This window comes from Myxocyprinus asiaticus, chromosome 1 (assembly GCF_019703515.2).
Source record: "Myxocyprinus asiaticus isolate MX2 ecotype Aquarium Trade chromosome 1, UBuf_Myxa_2, whole genome shotgun sequence".
In the NCBI taxonomy this organism is placed as follows: domain Eukaryota; kingdom Metazoa; phylum Chordata; class Actinopteri; order Cypriniformes; family Catostomidae; genus Myxocyprinus; species Myxocyprinus asiaticus.
The window spans coordinates 49,854,135-49,871,885 of NC_059344.1; the positions used below are offsets into that span (position 1 = coordinate 49,854,135).

Consider the following 17,751-nt stretch of genomic DNA (forward strand, 5'->3'; position numbering starts at 1 on the left):
CTGCTATAGCAATTATTTCAAAATTGTCTTTCTATTTCTTTAATTAATCAGATAGTCCATGGAGGGATCTCAGAGCTCAATCCCAGTCCTTTGCACGAGCCCCTCCATTGCGGACAGTGCACCAAATACGTTTACCTTAAAGGAAATTCTGTAGTTCACCCATAAATGAAAATTCTCTCATCATTGACTCACCCTCATGCCATCCCAGGTGTTTATGACTTTTTTCTTCTGCAGAACACAATTGAAGATTTTTTTGAAGATTTTCACCATTCTGTGGGTCCTCACAATGCAAGTGAATGGTGGCCAGAACTCTGAAGGTCCAAAAAAACACCTTAAGACATTATAAAAGTAATCCATACAACTTCAGTGATTTAATCAGTGTCGTCTGAAGCGATCCAATCGGTTTTTGGTGAGAACAAGCCAAAACATAACTTCCTTTTCACTGTACAGCTTGCTACTGCAGCCTCTAAACAAGATTATGATTTCAAGCTCGATTACACTTCCCAGTGCTTGACACATGCGCAGAGCGCTAGACGGCGCTATAGGAAGTGTAATCGAGCTTGAAATCACGACTGCCAAGGAGACTGCTGTCTAGATTTATAGTGAAAAAGGAATTACGTTTTGGTCTGTTCTTACCCAAAACCGATTGGATCGCTTCAGAAAACATTGATTAAACATCTGGAGTCCTATGGATACATACATACATACGGCAACGCGTATGGGCGTGGTTTAGCGTGGGGGAAAGCGAAGCTTTGTTACCATAGTTACTCATACACTCATGATGAAATGAGGGAGAAATAACAGACAAATTTGGCAACAATTTTAACAAGGAAAAATTGGACGAAACGCTGTTGTGTAGTTTTTGCGCTTCAAACAATGCCAAAAAAAAAAAAAAAAAAAAAACCTGAGTTTTTATTGCAAACCAACTGACAGAAATATAAGCCTAAAAAAGAGCACTGTGGCTGCAGTCGACGAAATAATGGATACGTGCTTTAATGTCTTTGGGAAACATCCAAGCGCATTCAAGATTAAATCGATTATCATATCATCACAACAGCGGTTCCAGCAGAGACATAATGATGACTTAACACCAGAAAACAAGACAAGATACATGAGAAACTTGACATGCTCGGAGTGCAGCGCTGCTTATTGTTTCTCATGCTTTAATCAATCAAACATTTCTAAGAGGATGTATTTCTCGGTAAATTCGGTTTGGCGAAGTGTTTAGTAAATGGGGTTTCTGGTAAAGTTGCTGTGAAATGTGAAATTTTAGCTATTTTATGTGTACAGTCATTTAATTAATCATAAGTCATATTAAAATGTATAATACAAATGTTTTAAGATACCAATCGAATGGTGGTGGCTATTTATCCAGCCAGAAAATGTTTCTGTAATTTTTAAGTACAGCCTTCACTAATACGAAGGTTGTATATAGTGCCATATCTTGCTTGCTTTCGAAGAAGGTCAGTGGTTTTACTTCAGATAGAGCCCTCCAGACTATCATCTATCTAAATGGATTAATATTTTATTATAGGAATGGAAGACTTGTTGCCTGCATCTGATCTGGTGCATGAGCTAATTTACGTGGTTTATGGTGTAATAAACAAATAGCTTTGTCATGTGCCTCAGATTATGTTACTTTAATAACATATGAATTCCCAAATTAGATTTACCTTTTATATAAATTATTACCATAAATATTCACCAGCTATTATTGAATACATTTTTCTATAGGTCTGTACACAAAACCAATTATAATTCCATTTTTTTTTTCTTCAGAGATTCGTAAGAGGAGGAAATCACTAAGGAGAAAGTTTGACTCCTTTTCAAAAGAAAAGAAAGAACGAGGTAAGAGTTAACCTTTCTTTATTTCAATGCTTCTTTTTAAAAGATGATCTCTTAACCTTTATAAAATGCATACAAGTAGAAATGGCAATCGTTTCAACATAGTTAAGTCTCAAAAACTTTGCATTGTGAGACTTACATAACTATGTTTAAACAAACCATTCTTCTTAAGTACTTTAAGTACCCTCTATTTGTCAGGCAGCATTCCTGAGCAGTGTTGGGTAACATTACTTTTAAAAGTAACTCATTGTAATATTGCGTTATTCCTTAAAAAAGTAACTTAATTAATTAAAAAGTTATTTTTGTGACTCCAGCCAGGTCTCCTAAGCATCAAATTGGCCCGGTTGCTAGGGAGGGTAGAGTCACATGGGGTAACCTCCTCGTGATCGCTATAATGTGGTTCGTTCTCGGTGGGGCGCATGGTGAGTTGAGCGTGGATGGCGCGGTGGATGGCGTGAAGCCTTCACATGCACTATGTCTCCATGGCAATGCGCTCAACAAGCCACGTGATAAGATGCGCGGGTTGACGATCTCAGACGCGGAGGCAGCTGGGATTCGTCCTCCGCCACCCGGACTGAGGCGAACCACTACACGACCACGAGGACTTAAAAAAGCACATTGGGAATTGGGCATTCCAAATTGGGAGAAAAAGGGGAGAAAAGTTATTTTTATGGAAAGTAAAGCGTTATGTTACTTTTGTGTTACTTTTTTCTCACAGCCACTTTCTCTTCTGCTATGTTATGCATTCCATACAAATAAGCCATGCATTGCATACAAGAGACATTACAGGTCATGCTAGCTACTGTACAACACTCATGTCAAAACAACAGATATTTAGAAAGTCTACAATCAGTAGGTCTTCACGTCATATTTATAATAAAGACTCCATAACAGGAATATGCATGATTTGTTTTTCCATCAACATGGCAGCCAATATGAATAATGAAGAATAACCACTGTCTTACCTAAAGCAGCAAATTCCAACACTTGTACCTGCATCATATATGTCACCATGTGCTGTGCCCATCGACAATGCCAGAGTCAACTTAAGATGTTTTTCAAAAGTCAGGATAAAATTCAGTGGGAAATGCAGCCTAACATGTTCAAGGAATAAGTCTGATGAATAAATGAATATTTTTCACTTAAGTTATCTCAGTGCACGCTTGATTTGAGTTGATCCAAGGTGAGTACGGACGCCACAACTTCAAAGGCGCATGTTGATACAACTTGAATGGAATCGTTTTTAATGTTACCAAAATTTCATAAAAATGGTTTGTTTCATGAATCAAACTACTTGTTTATTATAAAACAAAAATGGAGAATATTTTTATAAACTAAGACATTTTCTCTGCATACACAATCGATGTAGAACGTTGCTTGGAGTCACTGATCCAAATTCCTCTTTTCTCATCCCATTCTCCCAGTTACGAAGAGCTGTAACACGGAGCAGTTGCCTGCATAAGTCAGTGAACTGAGCGAGTATTTCACCCTGTGTATCATGTCATGGCCAGTGGAAGACTAGTCTTATAATGCCTCTGCCTAAACGCATTTACTGATTTTTGTATACAGTGTGTATTGATACATGAATCAATCGCATTTTACTCAACCGAATGTTGACCTCATATTACGCTAAAACACGAAATGCGCATGTGCGTTAGCGAGTTGATTGACAGGCGATGTCTGTATCTAAAAGGTGATTAGCTCTTTTACCTGCAAGGTGGGACTTCTTATCTACATCTATTGATTGTTGGGTGCTAGAACTTCTTGGTTGGGCGTTCCAGTTTCTCCCATTCATTTAAATAGAAGTGACTCACCTCTCTCTGCTTAATAGTCTCTAGCCTCAAGGCGGTCACACACCGGACGAGAAGCGCCACGCCGCGTCACGGCTAGGACATGGCACAGGTATCAAACACGTGTACAAAAGCAACGCGTTCTTAATTTAAAAAGTAATTCCGATATTATGGTCTAAAATAACAAATATTGCATTACTTTACTCGTTACTCGAAAAAGTAATCTGATTACGTAACACTCGTTACTTTTATCGCGTGATCCCCAACACTGTTCCTGAGCACATGCACTCTTGTAATCTTTGTTTGATAAATGAGCAACAAGACCTAGTGCCTGCATCTTAATACCAGGTGGAAATGGGGTCATATATACTTTGTGTCATGTTGTCTTCAAGTTTCTTTTAATCCACAAACAAATGATGGTCGAACTGCATTTCAGATCTGAGCCAAATGACAAAATAAATGTTATTAGAAATTCTGCCAGCTAAACAAACTCTATGCTCATGACAGCCATGTTAAAGCACTGCTACTCCAAAATCTCTCTCTCTAATAAATGGATGTTCCCTATGTGAATCCTCTGACCCAGGTTGCCAGGGCTGTTTGGTGTGTCACAGTTCTTGCAAATCTCCTATAGTCCTATAAGACACACAGCTTTAAGACTTAAAAAGACAGAACACATTAAATCCAATGTAGCTTTACTCTGCACAAACTGTATTTGATGATCTCTGCTAGTGCATTACATACTGCAGACCTCCTCTTACTCTTTGTCTGTCACGTTTAACTTTTATATGATCAGCAAAAGCTAAAAAAAAAAAACAGATCTTGAACATAAATAATATAATTATTTCTGAACCTACCTGGATTTTACTTTGCATACCTATTTTAATCTAATCATGCAGAACTGCAAAGTCAAAAAGATTCTCTTTAATTTGCAGTTTCACTGCATATATCAGTAACATCTATTATCTTCTAGTTATCATCTGTGATCATAATGCATACCATACTTACCTTAACTTATTTACAAATTGTTAATATAAGCATCTGAGCCTTGTCCGTTGCACAGGATTTACTGTATCAAATGTTATTTTAAGCCTTCTTTTTACCCCATGACATGTGAATTGGGTTTAATTTCAGGATTTACACTGGATTTTTTCTTTTTAATTCAGTCTGTTTGAAACAATATTATCACTACTTACTTTATTATAATATGTGATTACCTCACTCTCCAGTAAATAATAACAAAACTCACTAGTGCTGATTAAATATCAGTATTTCACTTGGCTCTAAGAGCTGTTAAGAGTGCAAAGTGATCTCCGACCAGCTCCTAGGCATTGCAGGAGCTAAAGCAGCACAGATTCCTGAGTCAGCTGATTTGCTTGGCCATGTTCCTGGCATTTTGCCTGCCACCTGCAACCACAGTCTGGCACTTGTATCAAGCATGTGCATCAGCTTTTTGTTCTAGCACAAAGTGACTGGGGGTTGAATGAAAGAAGAGAAGAGGAATATATTTAAAAAGGACTCAATCCCCCTTTTCTTCCAGCCTATAGGTGGGCTGGCAGCCAGTGAACCAGACTAACCTGACCTGCCTCCAGAACTTTAAGCCTAGAGGCAGAGATAGGAGAAAAGAGATTGTGAAGAAGGGAGGGGGCAAGTGGAGAAGCCAAGACTGTATTTGCAGTGGGGGCATGCTTTTGTTTTATTTTGCCAGCCAAAACAGATTGAGTGGTAACCTTTAGACCATTATGGTGTTAAGAACGCTTAACGTATACGCCAAGTGTTGGTACCTCCCCGTGTATAAAAATAGCTGGAATGGGATAAGTTCAATTACAATTAAGCAGCTTAAGAAAATATGTTAAATAAAGCTTTCTTTAATATCTAGCATGTAAGATCAAGCAGAATAGGCTTTTATAAGGTGCTAATAAGTATTATGTTTTAATTAGTTCAGAAATCACTCAATTAATTAAAGTGTTAGCAACCCCCAAAGAGGCTTACAAGATGCACAACAGGGACAAACTTGTAACAGTTGCTTTTATGATTTCAATAGGTTAATGAAAAGACAAAATACAGTACATCTATCTATCTATCTATCTATCTATCTATCTGTCTGTCTGTCTGTCTGTCTGTCTGTCTGTTGTATTTTCAAATGGCTTTAAATATTATGTGTTGTTTACACATATGATTGGAATTAACCCCAGTGGGCAAATACAGATGCTTTTCTGTTTAGCATGAGTAAAGCAGACATAGAGCAGCTAGATAAGAAGATCAGCATGGAAAGAGTGGACTCAGATAAGAGCTGAAGCTATGTCCAAACTAGCATTACAGTCTGCATATAATACATTCAAGTCATATGAAATCTAAACAGTATGACATCTGGATTTATTTAAATGTCGCCCATGGATCTTATATGTACAGAAGTTACTGTATTTACACAAAGTCAGATTCCTGACTCTCTTGTGTTTTTATTTAGTGTGGGGATCCTATCACCAGTTTACTCTGGTTTTGTGTTTCTGTTTGTGTTTTCTGTTATTGAGCTCATGGCTTCTGTTTGTGTCATGTCACCTTGTGCTCCTGACCACGCCCCGTTGTTTGCCTTGTTTATAGTTCATTTTCCCTACCTGCTCTCCTCATTACCCTCCTCATTTCATTCCCTTTCAATCCCCCCTGTGCTGGTTAATTCCTTCAGTGTACCCTGGATTTCTATTGTGGTGTATTGTGCTCTGCAGTTGGTCAGTTGGTTTTGTTTTTATTTGCTGTTAGTTAGTCCTGTTTATTTCAAGTGTTGTGTTTGGTTCTGGTTCCTGTTTTGCCCCCTTGTGGGATGTTTATTTTCCTGCAGCATTGTGCTGTTTTCTGGGCAGTTTTTGTTTTCTTCTTTTGCACAGTGTTTTTTGTTTGTTCCATTTTTCCTTTTTATATAATAAACTATTTAACTGGCTACTGTCTGCAATTGGGTTAATTTCCTGTATCCTGACACACAAGGCATCAGCCCTCAGTATGGTTTATTTCTCATATTATCTGTGCTTTACACTAGAAATCCCATATATACCAAGAATGTTTTGCATAATTGTTAGCTCTTATTTAACCACATTTCTTAAAATCTTAATTGCCTTGAATCAATTTTAAAGGGAAGTAAACCTGTATGGAAATAGTAAAGTATAACTAGTTACCAAAATATGACATTGCATTTGATGTGACATTTCATAATCTGATATTTTGGCTGTACTCTATTGGGTCATTTTACAGAATGTAAGCAAGAACAAAAGAAATAGTGCTATTTATCAGGATGCTGCTTGTAGTGTGAAATGTGATTTTGAGTTTTTTGTGATAAAATGATACTGTATACGCAGTCTTTGTTTGCAGAAATAAATTTGGTTTGACATGTTCCACACCCCCTCTTCCTAAAATGTAATTTAAAAAAGGCTGTGTCTTTACAGAAGTTTTACTTGTACTGTATGTATGAAAAAGCAGGCTTAAAACAATGATTTGAAGTCTGTGGAAACTTATCCTAGTCAAAAATGTGGAATGATCACCTCATCTAAAATGTATAATAATAATAATAATATCAATAACAATACCAACATCTTATGTGTCAAAATTCTGTCTCAATTTGTAAAAGTATAAGAAATTAAATAGTCCATAGGCCAACAGAAATGTCCTTAAGTTTTATTTTCTGATTCTCCTACAGAGAATGCATCCAAGGCCTTTGGTATCCCTCTCACCCAAGTAATCGCAAATGACCGGGCTCACAAGCAACGGCAGGATGCATTGAAAGAGAGTCGTCGGGACTGTCTGGACCTTGAGGCCAGTGTACTACGCTTCCGTGCTGAAAAATGGCAGCACAATGGAAACCGGCAGCTGTGCAATACAGTCTTAACACCTGGTGCTGCCTCCTCACCGGCAGTGGAGGGCCACAGCAAATCTCTATCGTCAGCGTTCATGGATAACACCTCACGGACACACAGACGGGTAAGAGAAGCCCTGTGTGAATTTAGCTCTTTACTGGTTTTGTGTGAACTAGACCTCACTTATTATGAGAACGGTATGGCTACCAGTCAGTTAAAGGAATATTCTGGCTTCAATACAAGTTATGCTCAATCGACAGCATTTGTGGCATAATGTTTATTACCACAAAAATACATTTTGACTTGCAAAAATCAAGGTTACAGTGAGGCACTTACAATGGAAGTGCATGGGGGCCAATATTTTGAATGTTAAAATACTTACTTTTTCAAAAATATAGCCACAAGACATAAACAATATGCATGTAAACATGATTTTAGTGTGATAAAATTGCTTACTAACCTTCTGTGTAAAATTATAACCAATTTTGCAACCTCATTGCCATGACGATGTGATGTCAGCAAACCGTAAAACCCTAAAATGACTGTAAAAACGACAATTTAAACTAATTTACAGCTCTAATAGAACATGAGTGTTAACAGAGGAATTAATGTAAGTGTTTTTATAAAATTATTTCTGTGTTTAAACCCTCCAAAAATTGGCCTCATCCACTCTCATTGTCCCCATTCACTTCCATTGTAAATACCTCACTGTAACCTCGATTTTTTTTTTTTTTTAAAGAAAAGGACAGACGAGTCAAAATTAATTTTCTTGGTAATCAACATTATGCCAACAAATGCTGTCGATTGTGCTTAACTTGTATTGGACCCGGAATATTCCTTTAAGTAGAAGGATCTTTCAAAGTAATATGTAAAGGCTATAGTAGGAAATACAAACAGTGGTTTTTTTTATATAGTAATCAGAACTGTGTAAAAAACAGTGTCCAGGTCATGTTGAACTTCTACCTCGATAAAACATCTGCAACTCACTACAGATAACTTCAGATGTAGTCATACCTCCCCATAGGGAAAAAAATCACAAGTGAGATCATATCGATATCTTCGTTGTTTCACCTAGACAGCAATAACATTCAATAAAGATCAAATGGAGATGTTTGCTTGGGTTTCCTGAGAAAAAAAGCCACAGTAATCTCAATTGTATCTCCTCTAGAGTTTCAGAGAATATCTCAAAGAGTGTCTCACACTGTGCTCAAATTTGCCAAGAAACCAAAGTTTGAGATTTATTTCAATACATTTCTCATCAAATTCTTTCAAAATCAAATTATCAGAACTATTCCATCGACATTAATTTTATAGTTCTACCGTCATTGTATGTAACAATTGTCTCATTTGTGTTTCTCCAAAGGAATTTTAGATATTAGAAATTTTAAACGAAACACAATGGAGATCTTTACTAAGTCTCGTGAGCTTTAAAGGACTGAACTCTTTACTACACAGTTTTGGCCCAACTATGCTCAGATTCTGAGAAAACAGATTGAGACTATTTTATAATCCACATTACTGCATTTTGGGTTTGTAGGGAAGTGTAGTATTCCTGGTCACATCATATCCAAAAAGATGTTTGTTATTACTGAGACTCCGGATGGTAACAGTCAGTATGTTATTCCGATTATTGCCATATCTTTCTCACCTGTATCACTACTTCCACATACTCTGTAGGACTAGAGACAATATCTCTATGGTTGGCAACAGATCAGCAGGAGGGAGTGATATCTATGTCTGTTTCTTTGCCAAATCAAACTCTCCATTCTGTCCTCCCCAAACATGGAGAGAGAAAAGAAAAATAACAGATTGCTGGGCTGTTCATCATTGCTTTGATAGATGTGACATTTGAAAAGCTTTTATGAAAATGTGTTTATATTTCTTTTGTACACCTTGTAAAAATATTAATAGATTTTTAAGTATTGCAACAAATTTTCCACTATCTTTGTGTTCTTTAGTCTGACTAATGGGAAAGCTTTGTGGCTGTTTATGTGTTTTAACAATTTCTTGTAAATGGAACAGGTAGTTTTAGCCTTATCTCAAATTTATGTTAATATTTTGACCTTCAACCTTTAAAAATTACGTCTGTCACATGCCTTAACTTTCATTCCCTTGATCATTGCCTATCCTTCCATCGTAAACTAACCTTTATTTCTCTCACCCCACTGACTTCTCTCTCTGTCTAGGGAGGGTTGTCTGTAGACTCCATCTCTGATCTGGTTGAGAGTCAGTCCAGATTACTAGAAGCTCTGCAGCTGTCTCACCCCAATGAGCTGGAGTTGAAGAAGACTTCAGCTGGTCTTACACAGGCCAAGCTGAGTCTCAACCCCATCTATAGACAAGTCCCCAGAGTGGTGGAGCGCTGCTGTAACCACATTCAGACTTACGGTGAGCTGCAAACAACATTACAGCATAAAATTGTTTTTCAGGCCTGAAAAATGTATAAAGTATTGCATTTATTTATTACATTCATAAATTGATTTATTCATTTAATAAATAAATACAATATTATTTATTGGCAGATGCTATTTGCACCTTGGTGCAAACAATGGTATATACTATTTACACCTCAGTGCAAATAGTGGCAGATACCATATGCACCCATATTTAAATACTAACATTCAGTATATGGGCATCACTGCAGCGTGTTTATTGTGTTTATTTAGAATCCCACAGACACTAAATTAACCCCTACCCGTAAACCTAACCTTACCATAGAAAAAATAACCTTGGTTTTACAACAGTTTCACCATGGTATTTCTAGTAAAATTACAGTAACCACAAAATTAACTATGATTACTATATTACCACCATATTATACCATATTAGTAACACCATGGTTAATTGCATTAAAACTATGGTTTCTGCCAAAAAACATGGTTACTACAGTATTACTATAGTAATACAGTGATGCAATCTACACACAAGCGACGCCGAGCCGCGGGAGAAAGAGTAAGGGAACGAGATGCGATCGACAGACCCTGCCTCTGGATCAAACCCTTTTCTGCACTTCCCAAAATTCACCATGACAAAATCACTGCAATGAAATCAACCTTAATATTAATTTGTATTTATTATTGTAAGAAGTATTAAAGGAAATATTAAGAGTGGAAAGAGGAAATCGGATGGTAAAAAAATGTGGGATAAAAGGGGGAATCGAACCGGGATCGCTAGGACAACACTACACATTCACATCGTATTTACACCCCATGTCATTGCAGCAACACTTAACGTCTAGTTTGTCATATATTTCTGTGGTTCCACCAGACTATTGGGGTGCAAATAGCTGCACTGTGTGGCAGATGCTATTTACACAATAGTCACTCCATTATTTAAATGTTTAAATAAAATGGAAAAGTTGATTTTTTTAGTTATAATCCGCTCTAAAGTATTTCATCAGCAAGAATTTTGTTTATTTTGTTTTATTTTATTTTATGCAATTTCTTGTCCAGTTATCGCAAATGACTGAAGAATTCATGAAAACTTTATGAAATTAGATTGGTCAAAAAGTATGGGATCCCTTGTTAAGGTTTCCAGTGGCTAATATCCAGTTACTATTTCTTTGTCATAAAAGGGTTGCTTGTTTTAAGACTACTTGAGACAATAAAAAATTCATCAAAGTGTTATGCTTGGATGTAGATTATAAAATAATATTAGAAATACAGCACAAGTATCCAAATACTGTCATCATCAGATTCAAACATTTATGTATTGATAACTCATAACACATCCTGGCTCATGTTACAAACTGAGGGTCAGGACACTCAGATTACCCTCAAAAACACTAAATTGATTAAATATGAGCCCAGCACCTGTATATGATCAAGGCCCTATCTCTCTCTTTCTAGGATTACAAACTTTGGGAATTTTCCGTGTAGGCAGCTCCAAAAAGAGAGTTCGTCAGGTAAGTTTGTGAGTTCCGGCTGCACTCTATATCTTGTTTACACCACTGCACAATATAAAACATATTTTTTATCTCCAACATATGGCCCCCTGTTTTTCATATTAATTTTTAGACACACTGCTGAGAGTATAACACTGACAGTTTTTTAATGTGTATGCAATGGCAGTAGTCCCATGTACAGTTTATGTTTTCAGATACTGATCATACAGTGTGCAGTACAGTCTCTTGTTTTTATAGACCAGCATTGGTGTGCATGTAGGAAGCTGACCTCAGATTGACTGTGATTTGTGTATGTATATTATACTGTTTGTACAAGAACAGGAAACATGGATACTTGAGGCTCATCTGTGTTGGCAGCATGCAGCATTTTTTATGATGTTTTATCATTTTGTTGACTGTGTTCATGTGTGTGTTTGCAGCTTCGTGAGGACTTTGATAGTGGGATAGATGTCATGCTAGACGAGGAACACAGCGTTCATGATGTGGCTGCATTACTGAAGGAGTTCCTGAGGGACATGCCTGACCCACTATTGCCGCGAGAACTCTACCGTGCTTTCCTGCACGTTAACTGTATGAGCACACAATCACATTCACATCACAAACGATTTAACAATACTTCAAATATTACACAATCCAACTGTATTATTGCATATATATTCACCATACCTCTGTTTATCATATCAGCTGTAATGAAATACACAAATTTTCTTGAAATATACTGTGTTTCTCACAGTGTTGAGAGGGGCTGATCAGTTGACGTACCTGCAGCAGTTATTGTACCTGTTGCCGCCCTGCAATTGTGATACTCTACTGAGGCTCCTCACCCTTCTACATACAGTACAGGAAAACGCACAGAACTCTACTGGCCCCAACAAGGAGGAGGTACCACACCCTGACCCTCACTCTTCACATGTAAAAATGTAGCTGGTGGGATGTGAATAAACCACACAGAATACAAAAAGATATTTTGGGGTTTTATTCTGACGGCTGTTTATAGAAAAAAAAAAAAACAGCGGTCGATGTATATTAAAAATGAAATTAAATGAAATATGGAACTGAAATACGGTAGAGATATCAAAAGAAAATACAAACACGGCATTAGCCTACCCATATGCTTCAGCATACATCACCTTAATACATGCTTATATCATTCACAGCATTTTCTGCATTTAACACATGCTTAAATCACTGGAAGCATTTTATGCATATTTAAGCAGGCTTTAAGAACATGTATTACAGTTTAAAACAATAAAATTCTCATTACATGTTTTCACATATAACACGTATTACACTTATTCACTAAACTGGAAAACACTCTGGGCTATAAATCATTAAATAAGATATAATTAATTCTAAATGTATTAGGTGTGTAACAGTTCAAATTTCTCACAGTTCGGTTTGTATCACAGTTTTAGGGTCACGGTTTCGGTATGGTTCGGCATTTGCCATGTATAGAAAAAAAATTATTACTGCCAAATCCAAAGTAAGAATACTCTATTTGGTAACAAACACCTCAACAGGTATGCCCTAAATAAAAAGCATTGTTTTACAGTAACCATAGTTTAACTATGGTATTTGTAGTAAAAATATTGTAACTACAAAATCAACATGGTTACTGTCATGTTTACAATATATAGTATAATCATGGTTACTAATGGAAACTCTTTTCCCTAAACATTTTCTCTAATTACTAAATCAACATTTTAACTTAATACCTGCACTATTACACTACATGCATTGACATAAAATGCATTTCAAACTCTACTGCACATATATTCAATATTTGGAAGCTGTACATCACTATATAAGGAACTTTGCTATTAAAATGGATACAAAGGATGTGACGCGGCTCCAGTGTTTTAATCATACGCGGAAATCACACATCTTCGTCGCTTTAGTTATTGTTTTATGCCTGTCCGAGGGGAGATTTAGATTTTGCTTGCTTTGTTAACCTATAAAATAGAAAAAAATATTAAAATAATTAATCATTATTGATTTTTTTATGCCCCACTAGCTTTTAAGGAAAGAAAACAAAAATGTGTTATTTTGTTTTGTTTCACAAAACAAATAAAAAAAATAAACACTTGTACCTCGTTTATTAAATAAAATAAATAAATAATCATGGTTACAGTAAGGCACTACAATAGAAGTGAATCTATTGTCCATAATTAATACACAGTGTTACAAAAGTATATTGACAAGGTGTAAACATTATATATGTTAGCATAACTTTAGTTTGATAAACTTACTGATCTTATCTTGTGTAAATGAATATTCAACATTGCAACTTTGTTGTCATGAAGACGTAATGCCAGTAAACCCTGTTATCTCGTGAACGTTATAATGCTGGTAAATCCCTGATTTTATCACACTAAAATTGTGTTAACACAAACAATGTTTACATCTTACTTTGCTTACTTCTTGTGTATTCGAACATTTATTGACTGGCATCCATTCTCTTCCATTGTAAGTGTCTTACTGTAACCTTGATTTTTGCTTTTATATATATATATATATATATATATATATATATATATATATATATATAACAAGGGATGAGTCAGAATAATTTTTTGTTGAAATCAACATTTTGCCACAAATTCCATCGATTGAGCATAACTTGTATTGAACCCAGAACATTCCTTCAATATTGCTAAATGATATATAATATGAGTTAAAATATGGTGAGTTAAAAGCAACATTTTTTTGTGGTGTCAATAAAGGGTTAAATAAGAAAGAAAAAAAATATTCTGCATTTGATAAACTCACCCCTTGGACTTTTAGCATGAAGCTTGTCTCTAAACCAACATGCTGTAATTGTGTAACCGACAGTGTCAGATTTAATGATGACATTATCAAATAATTTCATAAGTTCATTTGAACACTTGAGTTGATTTACTTGATCTCACAAACAACCCTCGGGCCCCTGTCCCCACCAATGTTTTTTAAAAATCAAGTGAAGCCCATGGTTAAGAGCTTTGTTGTAAACTGTTGTTGTTATTAGATCTCAGGTAATAAGATGACGGCAGCCAACCTGGCAGTGATCTTTGGGCCCAACCTCCTACAGAAGGAGAGAGGATCAGAGAGAGAGCTTAGTCCTCAAGCTTTGGGCATAGAGGATAGTACAGCCGTCATCTCTGTCACCCTGCTGCTCATCCAGAACCACAAACGCCTCTTTACGGTGAGAGAGAGGGCTGGGGGTGTGGAATAAAAGAGAGTAGAGCATGAATACTATGAAAGTAGAGTTTTGAAGAGACAGTTGTACATTCTGGCAGAAAAACAATGGATAAATTCTTTGGCCCACATTTTATCCCACAGTGTGTCGGTGATGCTTTATTTATACAAATATTTATTGGTGCCAGATGGGCTGGTTTGTGTATTTCTGTAACTGCTTATCTCCTGGGATTTTCATGCACAACAGTCTCTAGAATTTACTCAGAATGGTGCCAAAAACAAAAAATATACAGTGAGCTGCAGTTCTGTGGATGGAAAGGCCTCGTTGATGAGAGAGGTCAACAGCGAATGGCCAGACTGGTTTGAACTGAAGTCTACGGTAACTCAGATAACCGCTCTGTACAATTGTGGTGAGAAGAATAGCATCTCATGAGATGCTGGTTGGCGCTGTTTTGGCGGAATGAGGGGGACCTACACAATATTAGGCAGGTGGTTTTAATGTTGTGGGTGATTGGTGTGTGTGTGTGTGTGTATATATATATATATATATATATATATATATATATATATATATATATATATATATATATATATATATATATATACACACACACACACACACACACAGTACTGTGCAAAAGTGTTAGGCACTTGTGAAAAATGTTGCATAGTGAGGATGTCTTCAAATATAATGAAATAAATAGTTTTCATTTATCACTTAACGTCATACAAAGTCCAGTAAACATAAAAAAGCTAAATCAATATTCGGTGTGACCACCTTTGCCTTTAAAACAGCACCAATTCTCCTAGGTACACCTGGACACAGTTTGTTGTTGGCAGATAGGATGTTACAAGCTTCTTGGAGAATTTGCCACAGTTCTTCAATCTATTTAGGCTGTCTCAATTGCTTCTGTCTCTATATGTAATCTCAGACAGACACGATGTTCAGTTGGGGGCTTTGTGGGGGCAATGCCATCTGTTGCAGGGCTCCATGTTCTTCTGTTTGGGAGTCTAACATTTATATTTCCTATTGACACACTAAAGCTGAAGATATAAATAAACATCTTAAGACAAATGCTTTTGTGAAACATCTTATGTGCACAGTACTGTATATATATATATATATATATATATATATATATATATATATATATATATATATATATATATATATATACACATTCAGGGTTGGGGAGTAATGAAATACATGTAACAGGATTACGTATTTAAAATACAAAATATAAGTAACTGTATTCCACTACAGTTACAATTTCAATCATTGGTATTTAGAATACAGTTACATTCAAAAAGTATTTTGATTACTGAAGAGATTACTTTGCATTTTATTGTCATTTGTTTCATTTCATATTTACTCCTTTCAGATGGAAAACATTTATACATAAATTATAAATGATGTGATCCAAAGTGCATTTGAACAGCGGTGAAACACTTTCTTATGATGTGTTACATTCATACATGTAGACAGAGAAGTTTGAAGTAAGTTTGGAGCAGAAGAAATAGAAATAAACCTTGTGTAAATTGTCAGCTTTATGCTAAGTTAAAATGCTATTTCAAGCCATTTTACATGCACATGTTACCAGACACGATCATATTTGTTTATCAAAAAAATTCACGATGGATCATAATTTCTTTTTTTCTAATAAGACCTTTGATATCATATTTTTGATAATAATTTTTGTATTGTTTTCCTGTAAATATATCTACAAATCCTTAAAACAAGATCAGTTTTATTTATCTTGTTTTAGAAACAACACTGCATAAGATATTTAGGTTTTTCTAGTCAAAACAAGTTAAAAAATCTATTAGTGCTGAAGAAGTAATCCAAAGTATTTAGAATACGTTACTGACTTTGAGTAATCTAATGGAATACGTTACAAATTACATTTTACAGCATGTATTCTGTAATCTGTAGTGGAAGAATTCAAAAAGTGGTTACTTTTGTTCAGGTGTCTGCTGAGCTCCAGCAGGAGGTGCTAATGAGCCTCATTCAGACAGACCCTGATGTCATTGACTATCTGCTGCGCAGGAAAGTCAGGTCAGCATACTTGCAAGAATCAGATTTTAGATGATAATTATGGGATTATAAAAATAAAACTGTCCAAACACTAACAGACTGCACTCACTCTTTGATTAACACTCAGTCTATCACACCTCTGCATTGCTCTGTGACAGTAGTAGTGGTTGTCCGATAATGGAAACAGAGTCTGATGGAAGGAGGGACACACAGGTGTCTCTGGACTCTGTGAGTCAGTCCAGTGATGACTTTCTCTTCCCAGAGACATCTGCAATTGGAAGCTTGAGCAGTGAGGTTTTCCTCAATGCTCTTCACCTCAACACCAATAGAAAACGTGAGTAGTGTTATATTCTTTAAAAATAATATAAGATCAACTGTTTCCTTTTAGGATTCAAATTAGCCATATGGAGAAGCACATATTCTCCTTCAATGTAATCTTTTCATTTTAATTATAGAATTATTACCCACAGCCAACATCCTGGCGGCTATTTTTGTTCCAGCAAGCAACACCCACATTTTCCTAACTAGTTGTGCTTCTTTCCCATATGACATATGTGAACAAATGAGGGCAAAATTCTAGATATTCTTTACTGAACTTAATGACTATGGATTCAAATGATCCACCTGTGTGTGTGTGTGTGTGTGTGTGTCTGTAACAGGGTCCCCTGAGGCTCCTGCCAAGTCCATTGGCCAAATAAGGCAGTTTCATTCCCACCACAACCTGCTAAGTCTTGCCCAGCCTTCCCTCAATGCCCAGAGTGATAACACTGAGTTCCAAGAGAGTAGACATGGTGGTTCAAGACAGACCTGGTCAGAAGAGCGCCTTCATTTCAGTCTGGTACGGCAGGATAGTGGCTCTCAACCGCAGAGCCCTAGAGAGAAGGGTATCTGGGTCCGACAGAACTCCAATGCCTCATCCACGACGTCAGATGACAGCAAGCCAAGCAACTTCTGGGACTTTTTCACTGGCAAGGTGTCAGGCTCAGAGACTATAGTATGACCCCTAGTTGGACAAATGTAGTGTGAGGGTTGTGTGTATAATGTAACTATACACACAACTGTGGATGCTGTATTGTTTATATAATGTAATCTTAAATAACCCCACTCCACTTGAAGATGTTTTTTCAGAACACTGTAGATTATTTTAAAAGAACAATCAACAGA

The 17,751-nt window shown here is 36.3% G+C and overlaps 1 protein-coding gene across 6 annotated transcripts in view; it reads left to right on the forward strand.

Annotated features, from left to right (window-relative positions):
• LOC127430823 (rho GTPase-activating protein 6-like) overlaps nucleotides 1-17,751 on the forward strand; it is a 50,425-nt gene that overhangs the window by 29,836 nt on the left and 2,838 nt on the right. For 3 of the 6 annotated variants that reach the window (XM_051680965.1, XM_051681340.1, XM_051681256.1), the window contains 10 exons: nucleotides 1,780-1,848; nucleotides 7,318-7,598; nucleotides 9,661-9,862; nucleotides 11,323-11,378; nucleotides 11,798-11,948; nucleotides 12,112-12,260; nucleotides 14,383-14,559; nucleotides 16,520-16,608; nucleotides 16,746-16,921; nucleotides 17,247-17,581. In XM_051680965.1, the coding sequence (XP_051536925.1) occupies nucleotides 1,780-1,848; nucleotides 7,318-7,598; nucleotides 9,661-9,862; nucleotides 11,323-11,378; nucleotides 11,798-11,948; nucleotides 12,112-12,260; nucleotides 14,383-14,559; nucleotides 16,520-16,608; nucleotides 16,746-16,921; nucleotides 17,247-17,581 (1,685 nt within the window). The remainder of the gene's footprint in view (nucleotides 1-1,779; nucleotides 1,849-7,317; nucleotides 7,599-9,660; nucleotides 9,863-11,322; nucleotides 11,379-11,797; nucleotides 11,949-12,111; nucleotides 12,261-14,382; nucleotides 14,560-16,519; nucleotides 16,609-16,745; nucleotides 16,922-17,246; nucleotides 17,582-17,751) is intronic. The other 3 variants (XM_051681094.1, XM_051681040.1, XM_051681177.1) reach the window with 3 other exon arrangements.